The sequence below is a fragment of the Vespula pensylvanica genome, chromosome 3 (assembly GCF_014466175.1).
Source record: "Vespula pensylvanica isolate Volc-1 chromosome 3, ASM1446617v1, whole genome shotgun sequence".
In the NCBI taxonomy this organism is placed as follows: Eukaryota; Metazoa; Arthropoda; class Insecta; order Hymenoptera; family Vespidae; genus Vespula; species Vespula pensylvanica.
Genome location: NC_057687.1, coordinates 3,187,066 through 3,209,677, shown reverse-complemented (window position 1 = coordinate 3,209,677; position 22,612 = coordinate 3,187,066). Strand labels below are relative to the sequence as shown.

General features: G+C 26.5%; 2 protein-coding genes across 4 annotated transcripts; both read left to right on the top strand.

Moving 5' to 3' along the window:
• Positions 1–317: 317 nt before the first annotated feature.
• Positions 318–10,049, top strand: LOC122628031 (putative fatty acyl-CoA reductase CG5065). Its single transcript, XM_043809837.1, has 7 exons — positions 318–727; positions 2,110–2,329; positions 7,842–8,081; positions 8,175–8,439; positions 8,509–8,811; positions 9,208–9,415; positions 9,495–10,049. The coding sequence occupies exons 2-7, from the start codon at positions 2,138–2,140 to the stop codon at positions 9,796–9,798; spliced, it is 1,512 nt and encodes a 503-aa protein (XP_043665772.1). The 5' UTR covers positions 318–727; positions 2,110–2,137; the 3' UTR covers positions 9,799–10,049.
• A 3,538-nt stretch (positions 10,050–13,587) lies between these two features.
• On the top strand, positions 13,588–22,599 carry LOC122628025 (putative fatty acyl-CoA reductase CG5065). 3 transcript variants are annotated; one of them, XM_043809820.1, is made up of 9 exons: positions 13,588–13,880; positions 17,166–17,419; positions 20,293–20,456; positions 20,535–20,670; positions 20,940–21,139; positions 21,219–21,471; positions 21,782–21,972; positions 22,038–22,295; positions 22,387–22,599. In XM_043809820.1, the coding sequence occupies exons 2-9, from the start codon at positions 17,204–17,206 to the stop codon at positions 22,520–22,522; spliced, it is 1,554 nt and encodes a 517-aa protein (XP_043665755.1). In that variant the 5' UTR covers positions 13,588–13,880; positions 17,166–17,203; the 3' UTR covers positions 22,523–22,599. The 3 variants fall into 3 exon arrangements, with proteins under 3 accessions (XP_043665755.1, XP_043665757.1, XP_043665756.1); XM_043809822.1 differs by lacking the exon at positions 13,588–13,880 and having other exon boundaries at positions 17,287–17,419; positions 20,290–20,456; XM_043809821.1 differs by lacking the exons at positions 13,588–13,880; positions 17,166–17,419 and adding an exon at positions 19,367–19,381 and having other exon boundaries at positions 20,290–20,456.
• The last annotated feature ends 13 nt before the right edge of the window (positions 22,600–22,612 follow it).

Here is a 22,612-nt window from a genome sequence, read left to right as displayed (position 1 = left end):
TGAAATAAATATAAAAGAGGAAGATAGGATAAAAAGATCAAATGGTAATTTCATCGTTGAAAGAAGTAAAATATAAATTTGTATCTTCCTTGTGAAATCCAGATATAAAGGGGAAGTATGATGAATTCACTATAAAACCTGTATATGGTATTGTGGAAGGAACGAGTAGCAGGTACGCAAAGAAGACGTATAAGAATAAAAGAGAACGAAGAAGACATATAAGAATAAAAGAGAGTGAAGAGAAACGAATTTTGAGGTTCTTACTACCTTCCACCTCCCAGTATCAAGGTTAACAACATAGTTCTTCGTGGTAGGTGAATATATAGTAGTTGGGGATAAAGCATCGTGGAGAATGAGAATTTTCTCTTAGTTCGTTTCTGCGAGCGCTAAAGTATGAATCATTAAACTTCGAAAGCATTCGACCACTCTCTTTACTTTGCTCCATTGCATTTATTTTTGAGAGAGATCAGTCTCTATCGAGACGGTTATACTTACGGAACTCAAATAAATCAAGTCGGTGAATCTTTTTTTTTTTTTTCGAAGATACCTTTTATCGAAGAAATTTCTATTTCTCTTTGTCTTGTGAACTGTTCGTTTCTTTTCTTCGATATCTACAAACGATTGAGGAAAAGACATAGAAAAATTTTAATCGAAACACTTGCTAGTTCCTTTGGGATTGTACTCGTTTGGCAACGAACATTCCTGGGATCCCAGTGCTGTGAAACAGGTATGTATATGATCTAGCGTTTCTTTATGTTCATTTCTTAAGTTATATTTTATTTTTTTTTATTTTATTTTATTTTTTAGTTAATTGCTTATCATTTCTTTTTTGCGAATAAGTAGAAATATAAATATGTAGACGTTTAAAAATTCGAGGTATAATGTGACTGAATGAAAAATTTTTGTGTTTAAAATATATATTTATATAATATGGAAAATATATATATTTCATATATTACCTTATGTATATATGTATATATAAATTTTAGTTTTAATACGCATTGTTGTATTACATATATTTATATGAATTACAACAATAGTATACACATATTATATATGTTAATATAATAAAATAATAATATATATTAGTTTAAATTATAATATATATATGTTAAATTATATATATATTATATATAATATTTTATAGTTTAATATATATTAAATTAAATTATATATAACATATATAATATGCTTTATACATTTGATATAATATATAATAAATATGCATTATCGAATATAACGTATATATTAAATGATATCTCTGATAATAAAATATACCAGTGAAAATACTTTGGCAACAGCATATTTTGAAACAAAAAAAACATTATTTGGCGATAAAAAATTAGAGGAATGGTCAAACAATGAGCATAAAAAACATAAAAATGGTCAAATATTCACAAATAATTTATTCAATTATTCATTCTTAAACACACAAAAAGAACAAAGAAAAGAGAATTAAAAGAATTAAGAGGACATATTTGAATGACAAATTAAATAATCATTTTGAAATAGAATATGAGAAAATTATTATCTGAGTATAACGTTTTTATCATAAAAATGAATACTCGAATACTTGAATTATTAATGGAATAATAATGAATTACAACGACCTTGTCGTTTTGAAAGCAATTTATTCTTCCCTTCGTCAGACAAGTAACATCGTGAAAGACAATTCATGCACATTGGAAATGATTTTATACACATTGGAATTCATGGTCATGTTTATGCGGATGGTTGCACACACACATGCGCGCACGCGTGCGCGCGTATTTATTATATATTATATATAGAAGAAAATAATATATTGTAATTATAATATAATGATATTATGTTATATACAATATTATATATATATAATTTAATATATATATATATTATTATATTAAATGTGCACATAATAATATGTAGTAAATGTATACATATATATATATATGTAATATAATAATGCATACAATATATATATATATATATATATATATATATATATATACACATAATATATATGTGGGTATGTGGCTCATGCGCCCACCTTTGTATGTATGTATGTATGAATATTTTTAATTGACATTGACGTTATTGACGTATTTCATATTATTTGTTTTGTTACAGTCCTTAAGAAAGAAAAAAAAGAAAAATAATGGTTATGACACCATCGATACCAGAATGGTTTCGAAAGAGAAACGTCCTTATTACCGGGGCTACTGGATTTGTCGGAAAAGTTCTGATTTACAAATTACTAATGAGCTGTCCTGATATTGGGAACATTTTCTTGATAATTAGAGGAAAGAAAGGAGTTGATTCGCAATCAAGATTGAATGTCATCATCGAGGTAAGTTATTGATGTGCCTCTAAGCAATACTTTAAATTTGCTTTGTAATGAATTTTATGAGCTCTTATTATTTCTCTCTCTCTCTCTCTCTCTCTCTCTCTCTCTCTCTCTGTCTGTCTCTGTCTCTCTCAAATTTTGTGAGAAAAAAATAAAACATAATATTTTTTTTCGTAAAATCATTTTTATTTTATTTTATTATATTCTCTTATTACTTTCTATTATATTCTTCTTATTACTTTTCTATTTTATTATATTCTCTTATTACTCTTTCGTCATTTTTTTATCTTACAAAGTCCATTTCTTTAATCTTCCTTTTCATATTGCTACAATAATTCTTAAATCAAATGGAATAAATCAAATCGAATAAATCAAATTAAATCAAATATAATCAAATTAAAGAAATATAAAAAACTTAAATCACCTACAAAATAATAAAAAGCAAATATTTTTGATTTATTTTAAATATCGGTTAATGTGGGATTGTGAAAGTGAAATTAAATAGGTAGAGATTCGTAACGTCAAAAATGACGAAGTCGAAAAAAATTCGAATAAAATGAACCTCGCGAAAGTATGGAGAGATGGACAGGTGCGTGTTAAAGAAAAAAAAAAAGTAGAAGAAAAAAATTCTGTCGAAACGTAGATGGTTTCGAGCTTATGCAATGTAATGTTATTGATTACAGAGGAGAACAGTTTTTAATGCACAAATGACATTGCAACATGGGTAAGAAAGAAAGTGAAACTCGAGCTAATTCTAAAATTTCATCGGAAGAAAAAAAAACGAACAAAAAAGGAAAAAGTAAAGAAGAAGAACTAATATAAAAGAAAAAACTCGTATTCATGTAAGACGATTCTTGTATTTCGACTTGATACTTTATTGTTGACAAGGTTACACGTTTTGTTACTTAAGATAAAGCTGAATTAATGAAGTCAATAGTATGCGAAGGCAATGATCTTTTTATTCGATAGTTATTTCATGTCGATTTATGATATTCAGATTTATTTCCTGTTTTTCATATTCCTGGCGCTTAAATTGTTTTATTTAATTTATTCAACACATACAAAAGGTACATATATATATATATATATATGTATGTATGTATGTATGTATTTAATCAACAATAGATTTTCGGTAGAATAAAAACATATATAACACACACACACACATATATATTTTTCGTATATTTTTTTTTCTTTCTTTATTAGCTTACAGGTTGATACGCGCTTACATTCGTTTATTCATTCAAGAAAGTGGTAGAACGAGTACGAAGTGCGGGGAATGCGCTTACAACACACTCTACAAGTTAGTCGGTAGAGTGATCTTTTAGTCTCTTGTGCGTTTATCCTCTTAGTAGCAACTTTCCTTATTACTTTGTTTTTCCTTGATAACTGATGATTACATTTCTCTAGTATTGAGAAAATGTTTTTTTGTTTCGTTCTTCGGTTTATTTTTCTTTTTTGTATTTCTTGAAAGCTATTTTAAACTCTTCGATACAATCATCGACTTTAATTGACTTAACTGATATTTAAAATAAATAAAAAATATACGTGCATATATATATATATGTATATGTATATGTAAAAAACTCATATGTCAACCTGTTCTCCTACGCTAATTATAAACCTGTATCTATATAGAAAAAATTTATTTTATATTTTTGTCTTTTTTACGGGCGCATGTATCATCACGGTATATATTATTCTATAGAGAAAAAACAGATTATAGACAAGCATGTTGTTTATTTTGCAATTTTCTCATAACTATTAGTCGAAAAAGAGTTACTGTTTTATATAAATAACACTTTCATTAAGAAAAAATCTTATTATTTTAATCTTTTTATTAGTCTTTTTTTTTTATTCACAATTTTCTTTTAGAGAAAAGGCAAGGAATTTGATTATTCGATGTACTTCTTCTACGTATTTCTATTTATTTATTCATCCTTTATTTGTTTTTTTATATATTTATATCTGTTTTATTTAACATCTTGTACTGAAATAATATATCATTCTTGTGGAAAGTTAATCGTTTCAAACTTACAAATAACATGCCATAGACGTGAATAGTTTTTTATTTATGTAAATTAAGAGTCATGATCAATTATCTATATTACATACTTCAATATATTTCAATTTCTGAGCGGAAAACAAATAAAACTTGTCGATAAATAAAATTTTATTAAAATATAAAGATCGTTTATTGTACAAACAATTCAAACCATTAAAAATAGCACGCTTTGGTGTAAAATATTATAAATTGTGCGAATCTAAATCAGGATTGTTGTATCAAATTTAAGATATACATGGATCAAAATGTAGTAAATTATTCGGATAATAATGCATCAGAAAATGTCCTAATGATTTTGTGCACATCAATAATGGGTTAGAGACATATTCTGTTCTTAGATAATTGGTATTCTTCACAAAACCTATACCGAAAATTGCATACTATAAATATTAATATCATAAAAACAGTTAAATCTATATAACATCTGTCTATAAACAGAATTATTATATACCTAAAATATGTATAGAAATTTTTTGATGCGAGTCTCGAAATGATACTATCGTATCTCCACGACTTGCGTTAAATTATGGTTTTCTATACAGTTTGATAAATCATAAGGTACTTCTATATGTGTATCAATGAATCAGTTGCCAGCACAAGTTCACTTGTCACTTAAAAGACAACTTAAAGTGATTTTATGAACGGATAAAGATAGAGTAATACATACGAAGTTAATCGAGTACGAGAAAGGAGACAATTCTTATGTTTTGAAATTTTTATACTAACTTTCTTGATGAAAAGAAATTTTTTTATTTAAAAAAAAGCATTATTTAAATATTATTATTATTTTTTATTTATTTATTTATTTTTATTTTTCTAATATTTACTAATATATAATTTTTACCAATAATATAATACAAGTAGTTATTCGTCAAGAAGCAAGTCATAGATTAATATCTATTAAAAATGTAATACGTTTATATAAAAAAGTACAATAGAAAAAAAAAGGATAATATTTTATTTACTTGCTTTTAATTCATTTATTATTTTTTTTTTTCATCTTAATGTATTGCTCAAGTGACACACGATTTGAGAAAAAGAGAGAAAGAGAGAGAAAGAGAGAGAGAGAAGGGGGGAGTAAATAATAAAATAAAAAAATAACGAGCATCATATTTAACATAATAATCGTTCAATTATTTCGATAATTATTGTATTATTTATCAGGAAATAATCGATGTTGAAATTCTGCTGAAGAATGTATTATTAATAGTATTTTTTTCTTTTATCTACTATAAGAGATTTACCGATTGGAAACGTATATCGAAGTTTTATATAATAGTTTCTCATAATCACTTTTACAATAGGAATTTTCTTTTCCTCCTCTTCCTCCTTTCAAACCTCCTGTCCACTTCCATATTTAGTCACAAATTATGCAATTACATATCTGATTAACCGAATACAAACGATAATAAATAATATCAGTTTTTTATAAAGATTCTATTTTGCATAACAAAAAATAATAAATACAATTCTTTGTATTAATAAGCTTTTTGTCATGCTCATCATGATCATCATGATAATTAATCTCTAGATCTATAGATTTATAATAGAATCTGATAATCTCTAGAATCTATAGAATAAATTAATCTCCTTTTGATTCATAATCATCGTAAATAATACAATAAATTAATTGCCTTTTAAGATCACAGTTTTAATAATAAAGCATTTATATCGTAAATATGTTTAATATATTTAAATCTATTTTTTTTTATGAATACGATTATGATGTTACCACATTTGTTAAATTTAAATGTGTAAGAATTCGAAAAAACAAAACTGATTATTATCTGAAAAATAATTAAGAACCGATACAAACCTTTTAATTTGAAATAATTAGTTAAATAATTTCAAAAGATTTATTCGCGTTTTGTTATATCGTTAAGTCATTGGAAATAAAAAATTTACGAGATCTAATTTAAATGAAGAAAGAACATTTCTAAATAAACGTCTATTTATATCATACAAAAACTCACATGAGTATTTCATTTTGTTCGACAGATGTATAGATATATACATACGTATGTAGATATGTATGTTCGTTCATGTATGTGTATATATCAACGCACGAAAGAAATATCGTGTGAAAGTAAATTCTATCTTACGTTATGTTATTCTTTCTTATCCATATTAGTTTCGATCTCGCCAAATGTTGTTATGTTATTCGATAGACTATAAAATATAATTTCAAACGTTCTGCATATCAATTCATAGAGCCTAAAGCTAATATTTTTAAATCTAATAAAATATGAAACGTTCGTCGAGAATATACTTTTACTTGGCCATCATCGATGGTTTCTTTGGACTTTTAAAAGACGTTTCAACTAGGTCGTCAAACTCTCTAATACTCATCTTTAATTCATGTTTCTTGGGTAATCTTCTAAGATATTTACACACGATCGTAGTCAAACATCTTCAATCAATGCATCTTCAATCGACTTTTGACTTAATCTTTCATAATTTTTTTTTTAGATAAGAGATACATAGAAGAGAATTTCATTGTCATATTCTTTTACATAAGTGTTTACTATTGTCAGGAAATATGTCCTCTAAATATCATCAAAGAAATCTTAAATGAAGATATTTTATATTAATTTTGTAATTAAATTCTGCTTACCCCTAACACTATTGATGACTTTCATTGCATAATATTTAACATATTACTAAATTAGTTAATAAGAAATCATTAAGGAAAAACTGTTTGGAATCTTGAACGGTTTAAAAAGTAGGTGGATCATGTAATACTTGGAAAGAAAAGTGAAAGCGAACGTTTAACCTCGAATTTGTCTGTCTTATCGTTTTACACATGGCTCATATTGTTGTAGAAAAAAAAAAATGAGTTTAATAAGAACATAAAAATCGATTGTATAAAACATACAAATACAAATACTGACAAAATGATTAATTACTTTCTTCGAAATTAACAAATATAATTTTCTTTTTATCTTTTTGAGAGCCTTGCAAAATCGTGAACAATTAAAGAGAAATGAATGTACTAAAAGTGCAGGAAAATAATATAAATCGTCTGGTCATATTTCTGATATATTGTACATAGATATAGATATATATATATAATGTATATATATATCTATACATATGTATAGCATATATACATATACGTATATATATAGATACGACAAGTATACGAATAAGAATGAATCTCGATATTCTTGATATGGAAGTGGTCCTTTCACATTTTACGTCACTAAGTTACGGGCCAGTTAATTCTTCGATTAAAAGGCGAATGCCATATGTCTTAGATATTTTACGAAAGACCTTTTAGAAAGGACCTTGAAGTTCTATCTATTAGATCGCTCGTCTGCCTATCTTTCATCCCACCCCTTTCTGAGATTTACAATATTCTTCGATGAACTTGATCTATTAATTAATATACATCAAGATTTCGATCGGTAAAATAAATGCGGATCATTGAATAAGTTTGATATTTTCCAGCAAGAACCATTTAGAGTGCTTCGAGAAAAATATCCCGAAAGATTGAAGAAACTTGTAGTGGTGCCTGGAGAAATAACCGAAGATGGATTAGCTTTAATTGCTTCATATAAGGAACGAATTATAAACGAGATTTCGGTGATTTTTCATACAGCTGCGAACGTTAAATTCGATCTTCCATTAAAAACTGCGATCAATATGAATACGAAGAGTACCATGAATATCTTAGCATTAGCTAAACAGGTAAAATTTAACTTTGGAGGAATATTAATAGCTCATTAATTTTTTCAAAAAGATTTTCAAAGGAATCTTATTAAAAACGACATTAATTTTTAGATGCCACATCTCGAATCCTTTATCCACGTATCTACGTCTTATTGCCAGTGTGGTGAGGCCGTGTTAGAGGAACGGGCCTATCCAACAGAAATTTCACCTGAAAGTATTATATGTACGGTTAATAGTATGCCCGATCATGTATTAAATGCTATGACACCGAAACTACTCGGTAAACAACCGAATACTTATGCCTTTAGCAAATCTCTCAGCGAGGATCTTTTGTTCAGATCTAATTTACCTGCTGGAATCGCTCGTCCGTCGATAGGTATGATGAATTTTTAAAACATAATCCGCGTTATTTCGCTTATTTGACATTTTTTTGTTTCGATTTTAGTCATAGCGTCATGGAAAGAACCGACACCTGGTTGGATCGATAATATCAATGGTCCAACTGGATTGATGATTGGAGCAGGAAAGGGTGTCATACGTACGATGTTATGCAACGCAGATTACTTGACCGATTTAATGCCGTGTGACATAGCTGTTAACTCCATTATCGCATTGGCCTGGCACGTTGGCTTGGAAAAACCTGAGAAACCAATTTTTATGAATGTCACGGAAAGCGGAGAAAATCCTATATCTTGGGGTATGGTTTTGGAAATTGGAAGGAAGCATGCTCTGAGCAATCCATTTTCTGGTAAACGATGATAAACAAAAAAAAATCCATTTATTTTTCATTTAGACGTCTATGTATCGTTGAGATATCAAAATATCTGTTGGTCTATCGTTAAACGTGATTTCTCAAAATCTTCAAGCAAAACAATTGATTGTCTATTGATTAGAGCACGTCAAGACGATAATATCTCTATTTTGCTCTTGACATTCCCTATGAGTTAACATATAATAAAAGATAATTTGTATATAATCGGTATATAATTTGATATTTTCATTGGTTATTTATTCAGATTAATAATTATGTCACGTACTGTGGAACATTATATCATTAGGTATACGATGATTGTTAGAATCAAGGTCTCTCTATTACCGACAGAGATAAAAATTTTATCTTCAATTTTAATATTTTTATTTCCAGGACCGCTTTGGTATCCAGGAGGAAGAATAACTTCATCAAAAATCTTACATTGGCTTACCTTGCTATTTTTTCATTTTATACCGGCATATTTCTTAGACACTATAATTGTTTTAACTGGAAATAAGCCGTTCTTGGTAAAAGTTCATCAAAGAATCACGTATGGTTTGGAATTATTACAATATTACACAACTAAAGAATGGATATTCCGGTAGGTATTATTTACGAAAGTATTTGAGCTATCATGTATATATATATATATAAATTTTTTTTTTTATAATTTTTTAAAGAAACGAAGTGAAGAAAAATTTGCAAGAACGTCTTTGCTCCTCGGATAAAGAAGTTTTCTTCATGGATACTAAGGCCTTATCTTGGGATGAATATCTATTAAATTATATTTTGGGGACAAGAAAATATTACCTAAAGGACGATCTTTCTACTTTACCTCGGGCAAGACAAGTTTTTAGATATTTATATATCGCGGATTTATTTGTAAAAATTCTTTTTGCTGTACTCGTCGTGTGGTTTATTTATTCATGGATAAATACCTCCAAAGGAATAACCGCAGCATTAATTGAGGAGAATGAGATTTAGTTTCTACTTTATCGACTCGATTTGTTTTACCGACTCGATAATATTTACCTTACCGACTTACAGTATCTTACAGTTTCTTGATGTATCATCAAGAATTAATGTATTTATTAATAAAATAATATCTTTTTTAGGAATTTAATTTAGAATAGTTTACTTTATTTGTTCTTGATGACAAAACAAAATGTAATTTGGCAATGATGATTATAATGTAAATTCTTTCACACTCATAAATCGTATCTTTTATTCTGTTATTTTTTTAAAATATTTTATATCCCGTCTAATCCTAAATTAACATTGTATGTGATGACATAACACTTTTTATCTATATACGAAATGTACCGCTTAACTTTATTATTTGAAATATTTTTGTTATTCTGTTTTATAGAGCAAAGTTATACTATTTCAAAAGGCATTTGACTATGAAAAGAATTTTTTCTCAAGGTTATTTTTTTTACGAGATTTCAGGGTCATCCGTATTTTTTTAAGCTAAACTGCACGAAGTTTCTTATGATATTAATTTCTTATGGTTATTAATTTCTTATGGTTATTAATTTATCCTGTCATTCTGAATTACGAAGTATTAGAGTACAACGTTGAAAAATGTTTACTTCGTGAGATATTTTTAAAAATGTTTAAAGATTTATGTAATTATAACAGTTTGAGGAGAGACGTATGATTGAAGGTGAACTACATATTTGTAGTTATATTTTTATTGCAAGTGCATGTACGTGCACGTGAAAAAAATATCATTCGTGTAAAAGATAACCTTGAGTAAAATTTCCATCATTAGATACATCTCTTGAAGTAGTATAACTTTGTTTTGATCATTTTTTTTTATGAAATCAAATATAACAAAAATATTTCGAGTAATAAAGTTATATGATACATCCTGTATAATATATATATATATGATCTACCACACAAGTGTAGTTTTATTGATATTTAACTATCAATAAAACGAAATCTTTCTTAGAAATATCATGTTTGAAAAAATTAATTTCTTTCTTCAATAGTAATATCAAAATAATTGTATATCTCTAAGATTAATAAATATCACGCATTATCTTTATATATATTCAATAATATTATATATATATATATATATATATATATATATATATATATATATATATATGTATATATATATACTGTATTTCTTAAGAATAAAATAAAATATAGACGTAATACAAATCAAAAGAATCAGCAAAGGATTGTTAAACAAAAAAATTTGATTTGCAAGATCTCGAATGCAAAAAGAATTAGAAAAGGAAAAAATAAAAAATCTATAAGCACGTGTGTATGTGTGTGTTTACATGTTTACGTATATATATATGTTTATTTGTATAAACTTATATATATACTTATATATATATATATATATATATATATATATACTAGTACATATATATATATTAATGTTTATAAAAATTTAATTCGAAATCACGTTACAGTACTATAAAAATAAATATTTCCTGTAAGATTCCTTTCCGATGAATGAAATTAAAGAAATTCTTTCACATACATATATATTTCGAACAAATTACGGAAAGTATTATTAAATTAACAAATTAAGAAATCATGAGTTGAAGACGATAATCGCATTTGGACATAGTCTTGTACTTACTTTTTCTGCTTTTTTTTCAGATTTAAATCGTTAATGAACAATGTATGAAGAAAAGGGTAAGTAAGAAATGAAAAATAGAAACGACGATGTAATGTTTGACGCACCTTACCACGAATCGTCTCGACGTCTTAGAACGTGTTGAAAGTACATATTTCCCGTCTCTTTTCTTTTTACGAAGACAGATAAAGAAAGATATACACATACACCTACGTAAATACATACATACGTACGTATGTATGCAAGATGCAAAGTTACTGTATAAGCAAAACGGCAGTGAACGAAAGTGAAATTCTACGAACGAATAGAGGTCGAACATGCGGCCTAAAGAATCAATGTTCGAGCTTCTCTCACCTTTATTTTGCGTTCTTGAATATTTTAACCCTATCTTGTTGCTCTATCAGTATTTGTAAATATTTCTCTCTCTCTCTCTCTCTCTCTCCTTTTTTCTAGTATCGAACGTTGTAGAGATAGTTGAATTAATATTTAATTTGGGGAATAATTTAAATCATATATATATACACGTATAATTTATCGATAAATTATAATTGATATAATAATTGAATCTTCGACATATATTATATTTTTGATTTGCTCGTACATTTGAAAAAGTATTGTAATTCATAAAGAAAGAAACTTTTGATATGATAGAACAAAACAAAATTTAGTTTGTCAAAACTTTCTAAAGCAGTTAATTAGAACCTTAAAGAATCTTAACTTTCATCATTTACGTATATTGAGATACCCTTGCGAAATGTATGTGCGATGTATTTTAGAATAACGATCAAAGTTCGTTAAAGTTCGATCAAACGCATTCCATATTCGATACATAATCTGTAATGCTTTCTGAGAATATGTCGTTAATAATGAATAACTAAAGAACAGTTTTTTGAAACTCTTTTTATGTGTTCTTGAAACTCCTGCGTGTGTATACACACACATACGCATGTATATATGTTAATAATTATATAATTATTGCTTGTAATAATTATAGTAAGTAAAATTATTTATATTTATAATTGTAAAATTATGAATAATAATAATTCATTTCTAAGATATATCTGAATTTATAAGCACGTGTATGTGTGTGTGTGTACATGTTTACATATATATATATATGCTTATATGTATAAGCTTATATATATATATATATATATATATATATATATATATATATTAATGTTTATAAAAATTTAACTCGAAATTACGTTAGAGTATTAGAAAAATAAATATTCCATGGAAGATTCCTTTCTGGTAATATTCCTAAGAAATTATATAATTATTAAGTTGTATCTTCATCACTAACAACTCAGCCGTTAAATGATAATAAAAAAGAAATTTATATAGTAGGTTTTTATTGTGATGACGTTATTAAATTTTTCTTGCGTATGATATTCAAAGAATAAATTAACACATATATTATATCTTGTCTTCATTTGTTCTTATGAATTTTGTATTATAGGAATGATGTAAATTATTACGTATTCAGATAATCGACGTTTCAAAATTGTAATAAATTTTTTCGTTCACATGAAAAAATAGAAAGATCCAATTTAATAAAGAAAGAAAATTCGACTTATTTAAAGATTAATGAAATCGTTTTTTTTTATTGTTTCTAATATGAAGTTTAAGTTTTTACAACATTTAAGTAAATCATCAAAATAATTCATGATTTACAGAACAGAAATAAAATAATAAAATAAAATATTCCATAAAAAATTAATAAGAAGCTTATATTTCTTTCGTATATTATATCTCACACATACACACACAATATTATATATTATATATGTACATATATATATATGTATATATATTATATATTATATATCTATATTATATATATATATGCACGTATATATCGTATGTGTGTATATATATATATATATATATGTATATATGTATGTATGTATGTATGTAATATAATATATGAAACAAATTCGGAGAACATTAACTTATAATGAATTTTATTTGAGAAATTATCATAGTAGAATATTTTCATAAATTTCTGCAGTTGTCTTCAAAAGTGAGTGATCGTAAAAAATATTAGAAAAACAGATTTGACGTTCTTCAATATGGTGGTAATGTCCTTAGCAATAGTGGTGGAAAGAGTAGAACGCTGACCTAAACTTTATATATTTACTGGAGGATAAGTGGGTACTGGTATGATTCGGTCTCCGATGAGTGTTCAGTGAAAAACAGTAGGCTTAAGACGTTATGCTTTCTCAGTCTACGACAGACATACTGTCAGCAGTATAACGAGCAGCATTAGATTCAATCTCGTTCGGTTAAAAGATTTTTCTAATGACATCTTTGTCGACATTCTTTTTTTACTCGTTGTCTTCGTAAATCAAGATCCATTTCCAAGATAAAAATTAATTTCGTTGTGTAATCCTGGTTAATTATTAACGGTGTAAATATCAACAGGAAGAAAAAGAAGAAATATAAATTTATTTCCAAAGTAAGTGTATTATTTATTATTGATGATTATAAATTTTTAATTTTTAATCAATAAAATGAAAGAAAGAGAGAAAGAGAAAAAGAGAGTGAGAGAGAGAAAAAGTGTGTGTGTGTGTGTGTGTATGAATGTGTAGAATTAATAGTTAGAATTAATAAAAAGAATCAGGAACGAATATTATACGAATATTATATTATACGAATTTGAAAGGTTTTGCATTTAAATCGTGAAGTACTTTTAAAAATCTCTTAGCGATATATGCAAATTGTTCATTGTAATATATCGTTTAAATGATGAAACCATCATTATTATTTCTTGGACAATCTCTGATACGTGACTTTATTTAATGATATAAAAAAAAAAACTGTCTATCGTTTTCCTGATCATAAATATTTTTCTTTCCCTCTCTCTCTCTGTCTCTTTGTTTTAATGTTCATGACATTTTAAGGTCGTTTCGGATTTCCTGTCAATTGCATCATGCAATTCTTAAGATTGAGAACCTAAAATTAAGATATGTCAATTAAAAGTAATTTATTTCGTCCGTTTTTTTTTTCGTTTTCCTTTTTCTTTCCTTCTCATTTTACTTGACAAGCAAAATATACCTACCGATCGAAATTACGTTCACATGCTAGCTTATATTTGCAAATACGTAGAAAAAGAAAGAAAGAGAACATTGTCCCAATTTTCATGGTTCATTATTCTTAACCACTAGTTACGTAATCATATGCGCGTGCAGATCAAATTCATAGAACGTACAACACAATAAAATTAGAATTTATCGAGGACGTTATAAAAATATTAAAGTGACTCTCTCGATGAAAAATATTTTATTTCGTGTGTGTTCATTTTGATTACTCTTCAAGTTTGTTGTTTTCTTTTTCTTTTTCTTTTTCTTTTCTTTTTGATGAACATTTTTAATCGTTATCAGAAAAAAATCAGGAGAACATTTGCTTTTTCTTTTGTCTTCATAATTATTTATCGAAAAAATTGAAACATTTCGTTCCTGATAGATATCTTTTTCGTTCATCTTTTTTCATTTACTTATTTATTTTTCTTTTTTTATCATTTCGTATAAATGAGAATTTATAAAATAATGCATGTCTCTTATCATAAATGTCTGTTTTTTGATTTGTTGTTTTTTGTTTATTGAAACGATTATGCATAATAATAAATTGTAAAGAAATAAATTATGCATAAAACTGTTGTGCACTTATTTTTTTATAGGCTATATGTTGTTTATAAGTCTTAGTATTGTGATCATTGTTACCACGTCGTCATAATAAATGGAAATTACATAATTATAGCGTTGTTTATGTATCTATTTCTCGTCTTGCGTAAGCTTCAAAGTTAAATATTCAGCGCAATCCAATGACTTGTATCTTTTTACATATATTTCTTTTTCTTTATTCTTTTTACTTCCTCGCGAACTCTTCCTTTCTTTCTTCTTTCTTTCTTTCTTTCTTTCTTAGCAAATTCAAGATATTAACACGTATTATATGTGTACATGCAAAGTGTATGCACGAACGCAATTTACTGTTCAAAACATAAGTTGCACAATCGACTTAATGTTTAGAAATCGTAACGGATTCAATGCAACGTTTCTTTAAAAATTGATTAAGTACACAGTTTCTATTATTGATAATAATTATTGTTTTTATTCTTTTGTCTTGTTTTTTAATTAAATAAAAAATCTGAATAGAAAAATTCTATAGCTCGTTTATACGTATATTCTATCATTGCTAATGATTCTTATGTTTTTAATAGGAATAAATCATTTAATAAAGTACATTTAATGTAATAATAAAATTATCATAAATTAGTACGTTTAATAAAATTAATCAAAATATATACAAACGAAAGAAAGTGTTAAAGTTAATCAAAAAAAGAAAAATAAAACAAATACACTGCTAATTCTTTTTAAAGAACATTTTTAAATCCCTTTTCTAACATTTCAAAAAAAAAAGAAAAAAAAAAAGAAAAATAGAAAAAACAATTCATTATATCAATAAAATTAATAAGACTATTTATACCGAACAAACATGAATTAACAATTATATTTATAGAACAAAAATCAAAGGCTTAAAAAATATATATATGTATAAATGCATGTGTTTTCAAAATTGTATTTCCCATCATGGAGTTACGACACAACGATAATATTAAAAATGAAACAAAAAATATTATTAACATAACGATAATATTAAAAATGGAATAAAAAAAAAAGATCTTCTTCAAAATTGTTTTTACCTCGTCCGTTTATATCTGTCGTATTTTTTGTTTTTCTTTTTTTCTTTTTAAATTCGTTACAAACATTTGACATAAGTGTTCGCTTTCACCACTGTAATGAGAATCGGTTGTTTGTTTCTAAAAAAAACAGTTCTTAAAAACATCAAAGACGTAATGCAACAACAAAGAAACATGATCGAAAGTATTAACCGATAGTATAGACAGAAGAACGGTCAACGATTTGTGGTTCATCAACCATCGTTTTCATTACGAAACTCGTAATTCTCATCAAACGGACGTGTCTATACTTCTTTCTCTCTCATTCTCTCTCTTTCTCCCTCTTTTATTTCTTGAGCGTCGCGCAATATGCGGATATGTTTCGGAATTGACGATAAAACTATTCGTATGCTTTTGTAATTTTAACGAGCGAAACTTAAGCAACCATCCTGTGAAAAATCAAGCGATTATACACTGCATTCTGTGAAATCGGAATGTATAATTAATAAATTGAATATGTAAATATTTAAATGGGATTAAAAGAATTATGGGATTAATAAAAGAAATGTTACTAATTATTTTATTATTCAGATATTTTAATTAATAATGACGAAAAAATAAATAAATAAATAAAAACATGCAGTATGTATTTTTTCAATGAATAAATTAATTATATTATTCAACTATGCTCATGCATATACATATTAATATATAATAAAGAACTAATTAGTTATTATATTATTAATGTTTTTTAATAATGTTTATCAATTTTTCTTTCTTAATTTTAAATAAACACGTAGCATATATATATATATATATATATATATATATATAGGTAACAAATATATAATTATATAAATTATATAAATGAAAAAATTATATAAATGGTGGGTATACGTATTGTAAACATTATGTAAATATGAATATAAATGTTATATAGGTATATATAAACAAAAAGAACAAAAATCGTATAAAAAATAATCAGTTATAACTTTGTATATTCTATATTATTTCATTTGTTATTTTATTTTTATTTCTTTTAATTTTTATTCTCTCATATTTCAGATAAAAGGAAAGCTAAATAGAAGACGAATACAATCGTAATGGCGGATAGAAAAATGGATAATTTACCGGATAGGATAGAACAGACTTTTCGAGGTCAAAATATCCTGATTACCGGAGGCACTGGATTTCTTGGAAAAGTGATGCTTGAGAAATTTCTACGTTGTTTACCAGGAATAACACAGATCTTTATGCTCGTTAGACCTAAAAAGGGCAAAGAACCTAAAGATCGTTTAGATGAAATCTTCCAGGGTCCGGTAAAGTTTCCTTTTAATTCGTAAACTACTTAAATATGTCGTAACATTAAAACATTGAGAAACCGTAACATGTGTTTGGACAAATCATTCTAATCGTTCTATTGAATTCAACAAATTGTTAAATCCAAATGAAAATAACAATTAGATGTGTTTGAACAAATCATTCTAATCGTTCCATTGAATTCAATAAATTGTTAAATGCAAGTGAAAGCAACAATTAAAACAAAGGGAATCCTTTAAAAAAATATAAATATAATATTAAATGATTTGAACTGAAGAAAATCATTCGATCGTTTGATTCGTTTTATTAGACAGACCTTCCGCATTTAACTATTTTCTCTTTATTTTCTATACATTCTCTGAGTGATAATGACGTTGAAAATGAGATTGCATCATGAACGTATTACTTGTTACATAGTTCAGATAAATCTAGAAAGGGGTTCGAAAGAAATCGTGGAATCATTTCTTTGATATAAGCAGAAATAAATCATTTCTTTGTGATAAAATAATAAATGTTCTCGTGAAAATAATAATAAAAGAAGTATGAATAAAAAAAAAATAAATATATACATAAAGCTTTACTGATGATTTTCGAGAAATAAATGAAAAAAAAAGAGAAAGAAAAAACAGACAAGGCGTAGAGAAAAAAAAACAAAAACAAAAAGAAAGAAAAAGAAAAAAAATTCACAAAAAATATCGACGAAGATTTTTTTCACAAATACGAATAGCAGCAACTAAACAATTGTCCTTTTGTTTCACTTTCCCGAAACTTTCAACGATTCGTGAGTGAAAGTCATTGCATGTTATCCGAGATATAAATGCATCATAGAAAACAGAGTCAAGGCCTCGTTCAAATAGCAATGTAACGAGAGAAATTATTATTATTATCGTTGTTATTATTTAATCATACCAAAGCCAGTGAAAGTAGTCTATTCGTAGTTTATCTGGTATATATATTATATCATGTCTTTTCGATTGGTCTGTGGTTACCTTACTCAATGGAATTACTGGTACAGATTCGTGCGAAGTGGTGGAAATTATTTAAAATTTTCTACTATCTATTCATTACTATAGATCTAGTCTATGCGCGCGCATATATGCAAGTGTGTGTATTATTGGGTAATAAGCAATCTTTTTCAGAAGAAATTCCGGTTTATACGATTAAAATTTTATTTTTTAATGAAATCGCATATTTTTACGAAATTCGAATTCTGTCTGTCTCTCTCTCTCTCTCTCTCTCTCTCTCTCTCTCTCTCTCTCTCTCTCTCTCTCTTTCTCTGTACGTACATGCGCATTTAAAATCAAAAATTTTTAATCGGACTTTAATTTTAAGTTATTTATAATTCATTAAAAAAAATATGAATTATAAAATAAGTTATATCATCTTTTCGCATGTAATTAAATCATTGCTTTCTCTTTTTTCATTTTTTTCTTGTTATTATATATTAGTATATGCGCACGCACATGTGTGTGTATATATGTGAGTCTTCCTTTGACATTAAATGTCAATTTAAAGTTTGATTAGCATCTTCAAGAATAGTCTTTGAAAGTAGAATTCATCTAGGCAAACCAGTAAACGTAATAACATCTTACGTATCTATATATCATATTATATCTTTTTAATCTAACAGGTTTGTTACAGCCAGTAAACGTTGTAATACATCTCGAAAAAAATTACACTGTACGTACTGTGTCATAAGTGATGTACGTACGTCGTGAAAAAAATAATGAGGCTACCAGGTCAAAAAATTATCTTGACCTTTTATCTGATAATGATCAACCTTCCACAACTATAAAAACAAATAAATGTTCTCTTTTCAAATGGTAAAAGTAGCTGTACGGTCAAGAATATATACTTTTTCTTTTTCTTCCTTTTTTTTTTCTTTAACTGTAAATTTATATATTAACAGTGACTACGACCCGTGAAATTCCAGTTTTGCAAGATTTCTTATTATTCAATTAGTAAGTAAAATATTTGATTGTCATTAAAAAGCCAAACCAGAAATTATATACGTTTTCTTGAACGTATATAAGTACAGAGTAGAGTTTTTTGTTTTCTTACGAATCCTACTTTTAAAATATTCAATATTCCAAACGATCGGTAGAGAATGACATTTCTTTTTTATCGGATTTATTAGTAACGCTTTTTATTTTTTAATTGCATACGATTTATACGCTTTAATACGGAAATTGTATCTTGTTGATCTCTACTCTGAATTCAAATCATTAAAATGTAATATATATTTTAAAACTCATAATAAGTGTAAAATTTTAATTGCAATATAATTTTAAATTCATCATAATTTTAAAATTAAAAGAAACAGAAAATCGTAAATAAAATACTTGTCATAACTTCAGAAATACTCATACGTGTATATAATGCAAACATGTACAGTATGTATGTATGTTTTACAAACATGTATTACAATATTTACACATAAATTTACTTCACAACGATTATTCAACTTTAACTAATAATATGTGCAAGCACATAAAGTAAATGTGAAATGACGAAAGATACGACTTTTACGATTTCTATCGCATCATTTCTATGCATCTACGTGACGAAACTGTACTGCAATTGCCTTACCAAACACTTTCTAGAGACTTTACAATAAATTTCCTTCGATATTTTAGAGCCTAAAATATATAATATGTCATTAAGATAGCAAGAAAAAATGAAAAAAGGGAAAGCAATGATTTAATTACATGCGAAAAGATGATATAATTTATTTTACAATTCATATTTTTTTTAATGAATTATAAATAACTTAAAATTAAGATCCGATTAAAAAATTTTAATTTTAAAATGAATTATATAGAATTAAAATTAATATCGAATTGAAATTTTAAATTTAATAATAAATCAGTAGGTATTCGATCAAATTCGTGAACAAAAAGGATTGGGAACACTACACAATAGGGTGACGGCGATAAAAGGAGACGTGATGTTACCAGAACTTGGCATTTCAGCAGAGGATAAAAAAATGTTGATTGATAAAATCACTATTATTTATCATGCGGCAGCAACGGTGAGGTAAGAATTATAATCTTCCGAATTTCTTTCATCGAATTATCATAAAAAAGTATTACCGAGTTTTCTTATACATTAAAGATTCGATGAGGCGTTAAAGAAAGCGGTATTGTTGAATACACGTGGTACGAAACAGATGTTGGAGTTGGCCAAGGAAATGAAGAATTTGTTATTTTTCGGTCATATTAGTACATCTTATTGTCACCTTGATCAAAAAGTACGTATAAATAATAAAAATAAATAGTTATATACATATGTATTATATATATAATTATATATTTATATATACATATAAAATTATATAGTTATATATATATATGTGTGTATTATATATTATATAAAATATCATTATAACTAACAATTCAGATTTATCGTAAGAACTAATATTAATTATATTATATATTGGTATACACACATATATATACCGATATACATATACTGAAAAATTACCCCTATTTACAACGATGATCTCAATATTTCTTTTAGTTATTGGAAGAAAAGCTGTATCCACCTCCGGCGGATCCACATAATGTAATAAAATGTATCGAATGGATGGACGATGAAATAGTAGATATTATAACAGATAAGATATTAGGTAAAATACCAAATACCTATGCCTTTACGAAAGCTCTGTCCGAAGGGATTATTGAAGAAGCTATGCCACATATTCCAATAGTCTTATTAAGGTAATATCTTCAAACATTTTTGTTTTTTTTTCAATAGATATATTCTAAGAAAATCAATCGTATGACTTTAAAATTATAGACCAAGTGTTGTGGTACCCATTTGGAAAGAACCACTACCAGGTTGGACAGATAACATCAATGGTCCGACAGGACTTTTAATTGGTGCTGGAAAGGGTGTAATTAGGAGCATGTATTGCAATGAAAGTAGTTATGCCGACTATGTTCCTGTCGATATATTGGTCAATGCTATTCTTGCTTGCACATGGAATTATATTTATTTTAAAGATCATGATAAGAGAATATACAATCTTACCAGCAGTAGCGATTTCAAAGTAACTCTCAATGACTGTTTTATTATCACTTCTATTTATTTCCTCGATATTTTTATTTATTAATGTTAAATATTTTGTTAAAATAACTGGTCAGTTATACGAATATTTTGATTGATATAAATAATTAAATATCAGAGTTAAATGCATCAAGTTTAAGTCATTTATATCACGTACTGATATTTTATGATAAATTTAAAATTCTGATCAAATGTTTAAAAATATTGATAAATTAAAAATATTAATAAATATCAATCTTATATAGCGTATATTTATCAGAGCTTGCAATTTAATATAAAAATGTTTGTCGTAGATTTCGTGGGGTGAAATCATAGAGATCGGTCGTAAAGTAATAGAAAAGATACCTTTAAATGGTGTCCTTTGGTATCCAGGTGGCAGTATGAAAAAATCACGTCTTCATCATGATATTTGTGTTTTTCTATTTCACACGATTCCAGCTTACTTCATTGATACAATTATATTTCTTGCGGGTTACGAGCCGATGTAAGTGATAAAAAGTGATTCAGAAGTTATCAATTATATGATTGTTATTTTCTTTTCTTATATAGCATGTGTCGAGTTCAACGTCGCATACAAAAAGGATTTGATGTGTTCGAATATTATGCCAATAACCAATGGGATTTTATTAATGCAAATATAAAGGAAGTAAGAGATAAACTTAATGCCAGAGAATATAATAAGTATTACATGCACGGAGACGACATAGACGTGTACAAATATTTTGAAACTTGTGTACAAGCTGCAAGAATTTATATTTTAAAAGAACTTCCCGAAACTTTACCAGCAGCTCGTCGGCACATTAGAATGTAAAATTTTTATATTTATCTTTTGTTTACATTACAAAAGATAATACTGTGCCTCTATTTCTCTTTTTTAATTTTTTAACTTTTTTTACAGAATGTATTGGGTAGATATATTTACGAAAATACTTTTCTTTGCACTTCTGATCTATTTGCTGTTTTCATGGATGGATAGTTTCGAAACACTTTTTGAAGGAAGCTGGACCGGTGTTACCAAAATATTATCTTTGTAATTATATATATTCTTAGTTTATAGTTATTTTTTTTATAATTTTGTATTATATAGAGACCAAATAAAACTTTCAAACTATTTCTGCCGTACT

Coding starts and splice junctions, on each gene's coding strand:
- LOC122628031 (XM_043809837.1), top strand. CDS start 2,138: ATGGTTATGACACCATCGATACCAGAATGGTTTCGAAAGAGAAACGTC. Junction 2,330..7,841: donor GATTGAATGTCATCATCGAG/GTAAGTTATTGA, acceptor GATATTTTCCAG/CAAGAACCATTTAGAGTGCT. Junction 8,082..8,174: donor TCTTAGCATTAGCTAAACAG/GTAAAATTTAAC, acceptor ATTAATTTTTAG/ATGCCACATCTCGAATCCTT.
- LOC122628025 (XM_043809820.1), top strand. CDS start 17,204: ATGGCGGATAGAAAAATGGATAATTTACCGGATAGGATAGAACAGACT. Junction 17,420..20,292: donor ATGAAATCTTCCAGGGTCCG/GTAAAGTTTCCT, acceptor ATAAATCAGTAG/GTATTCGATCAAATTCGTGA. Junction 21,472..21,781: donor CCAGCAGTAGCGATTTCAAA/GTAACTCTCAAT, acceptor TGTTTGTCGTAG/ATTTCGTGGGGTGAAATCAT.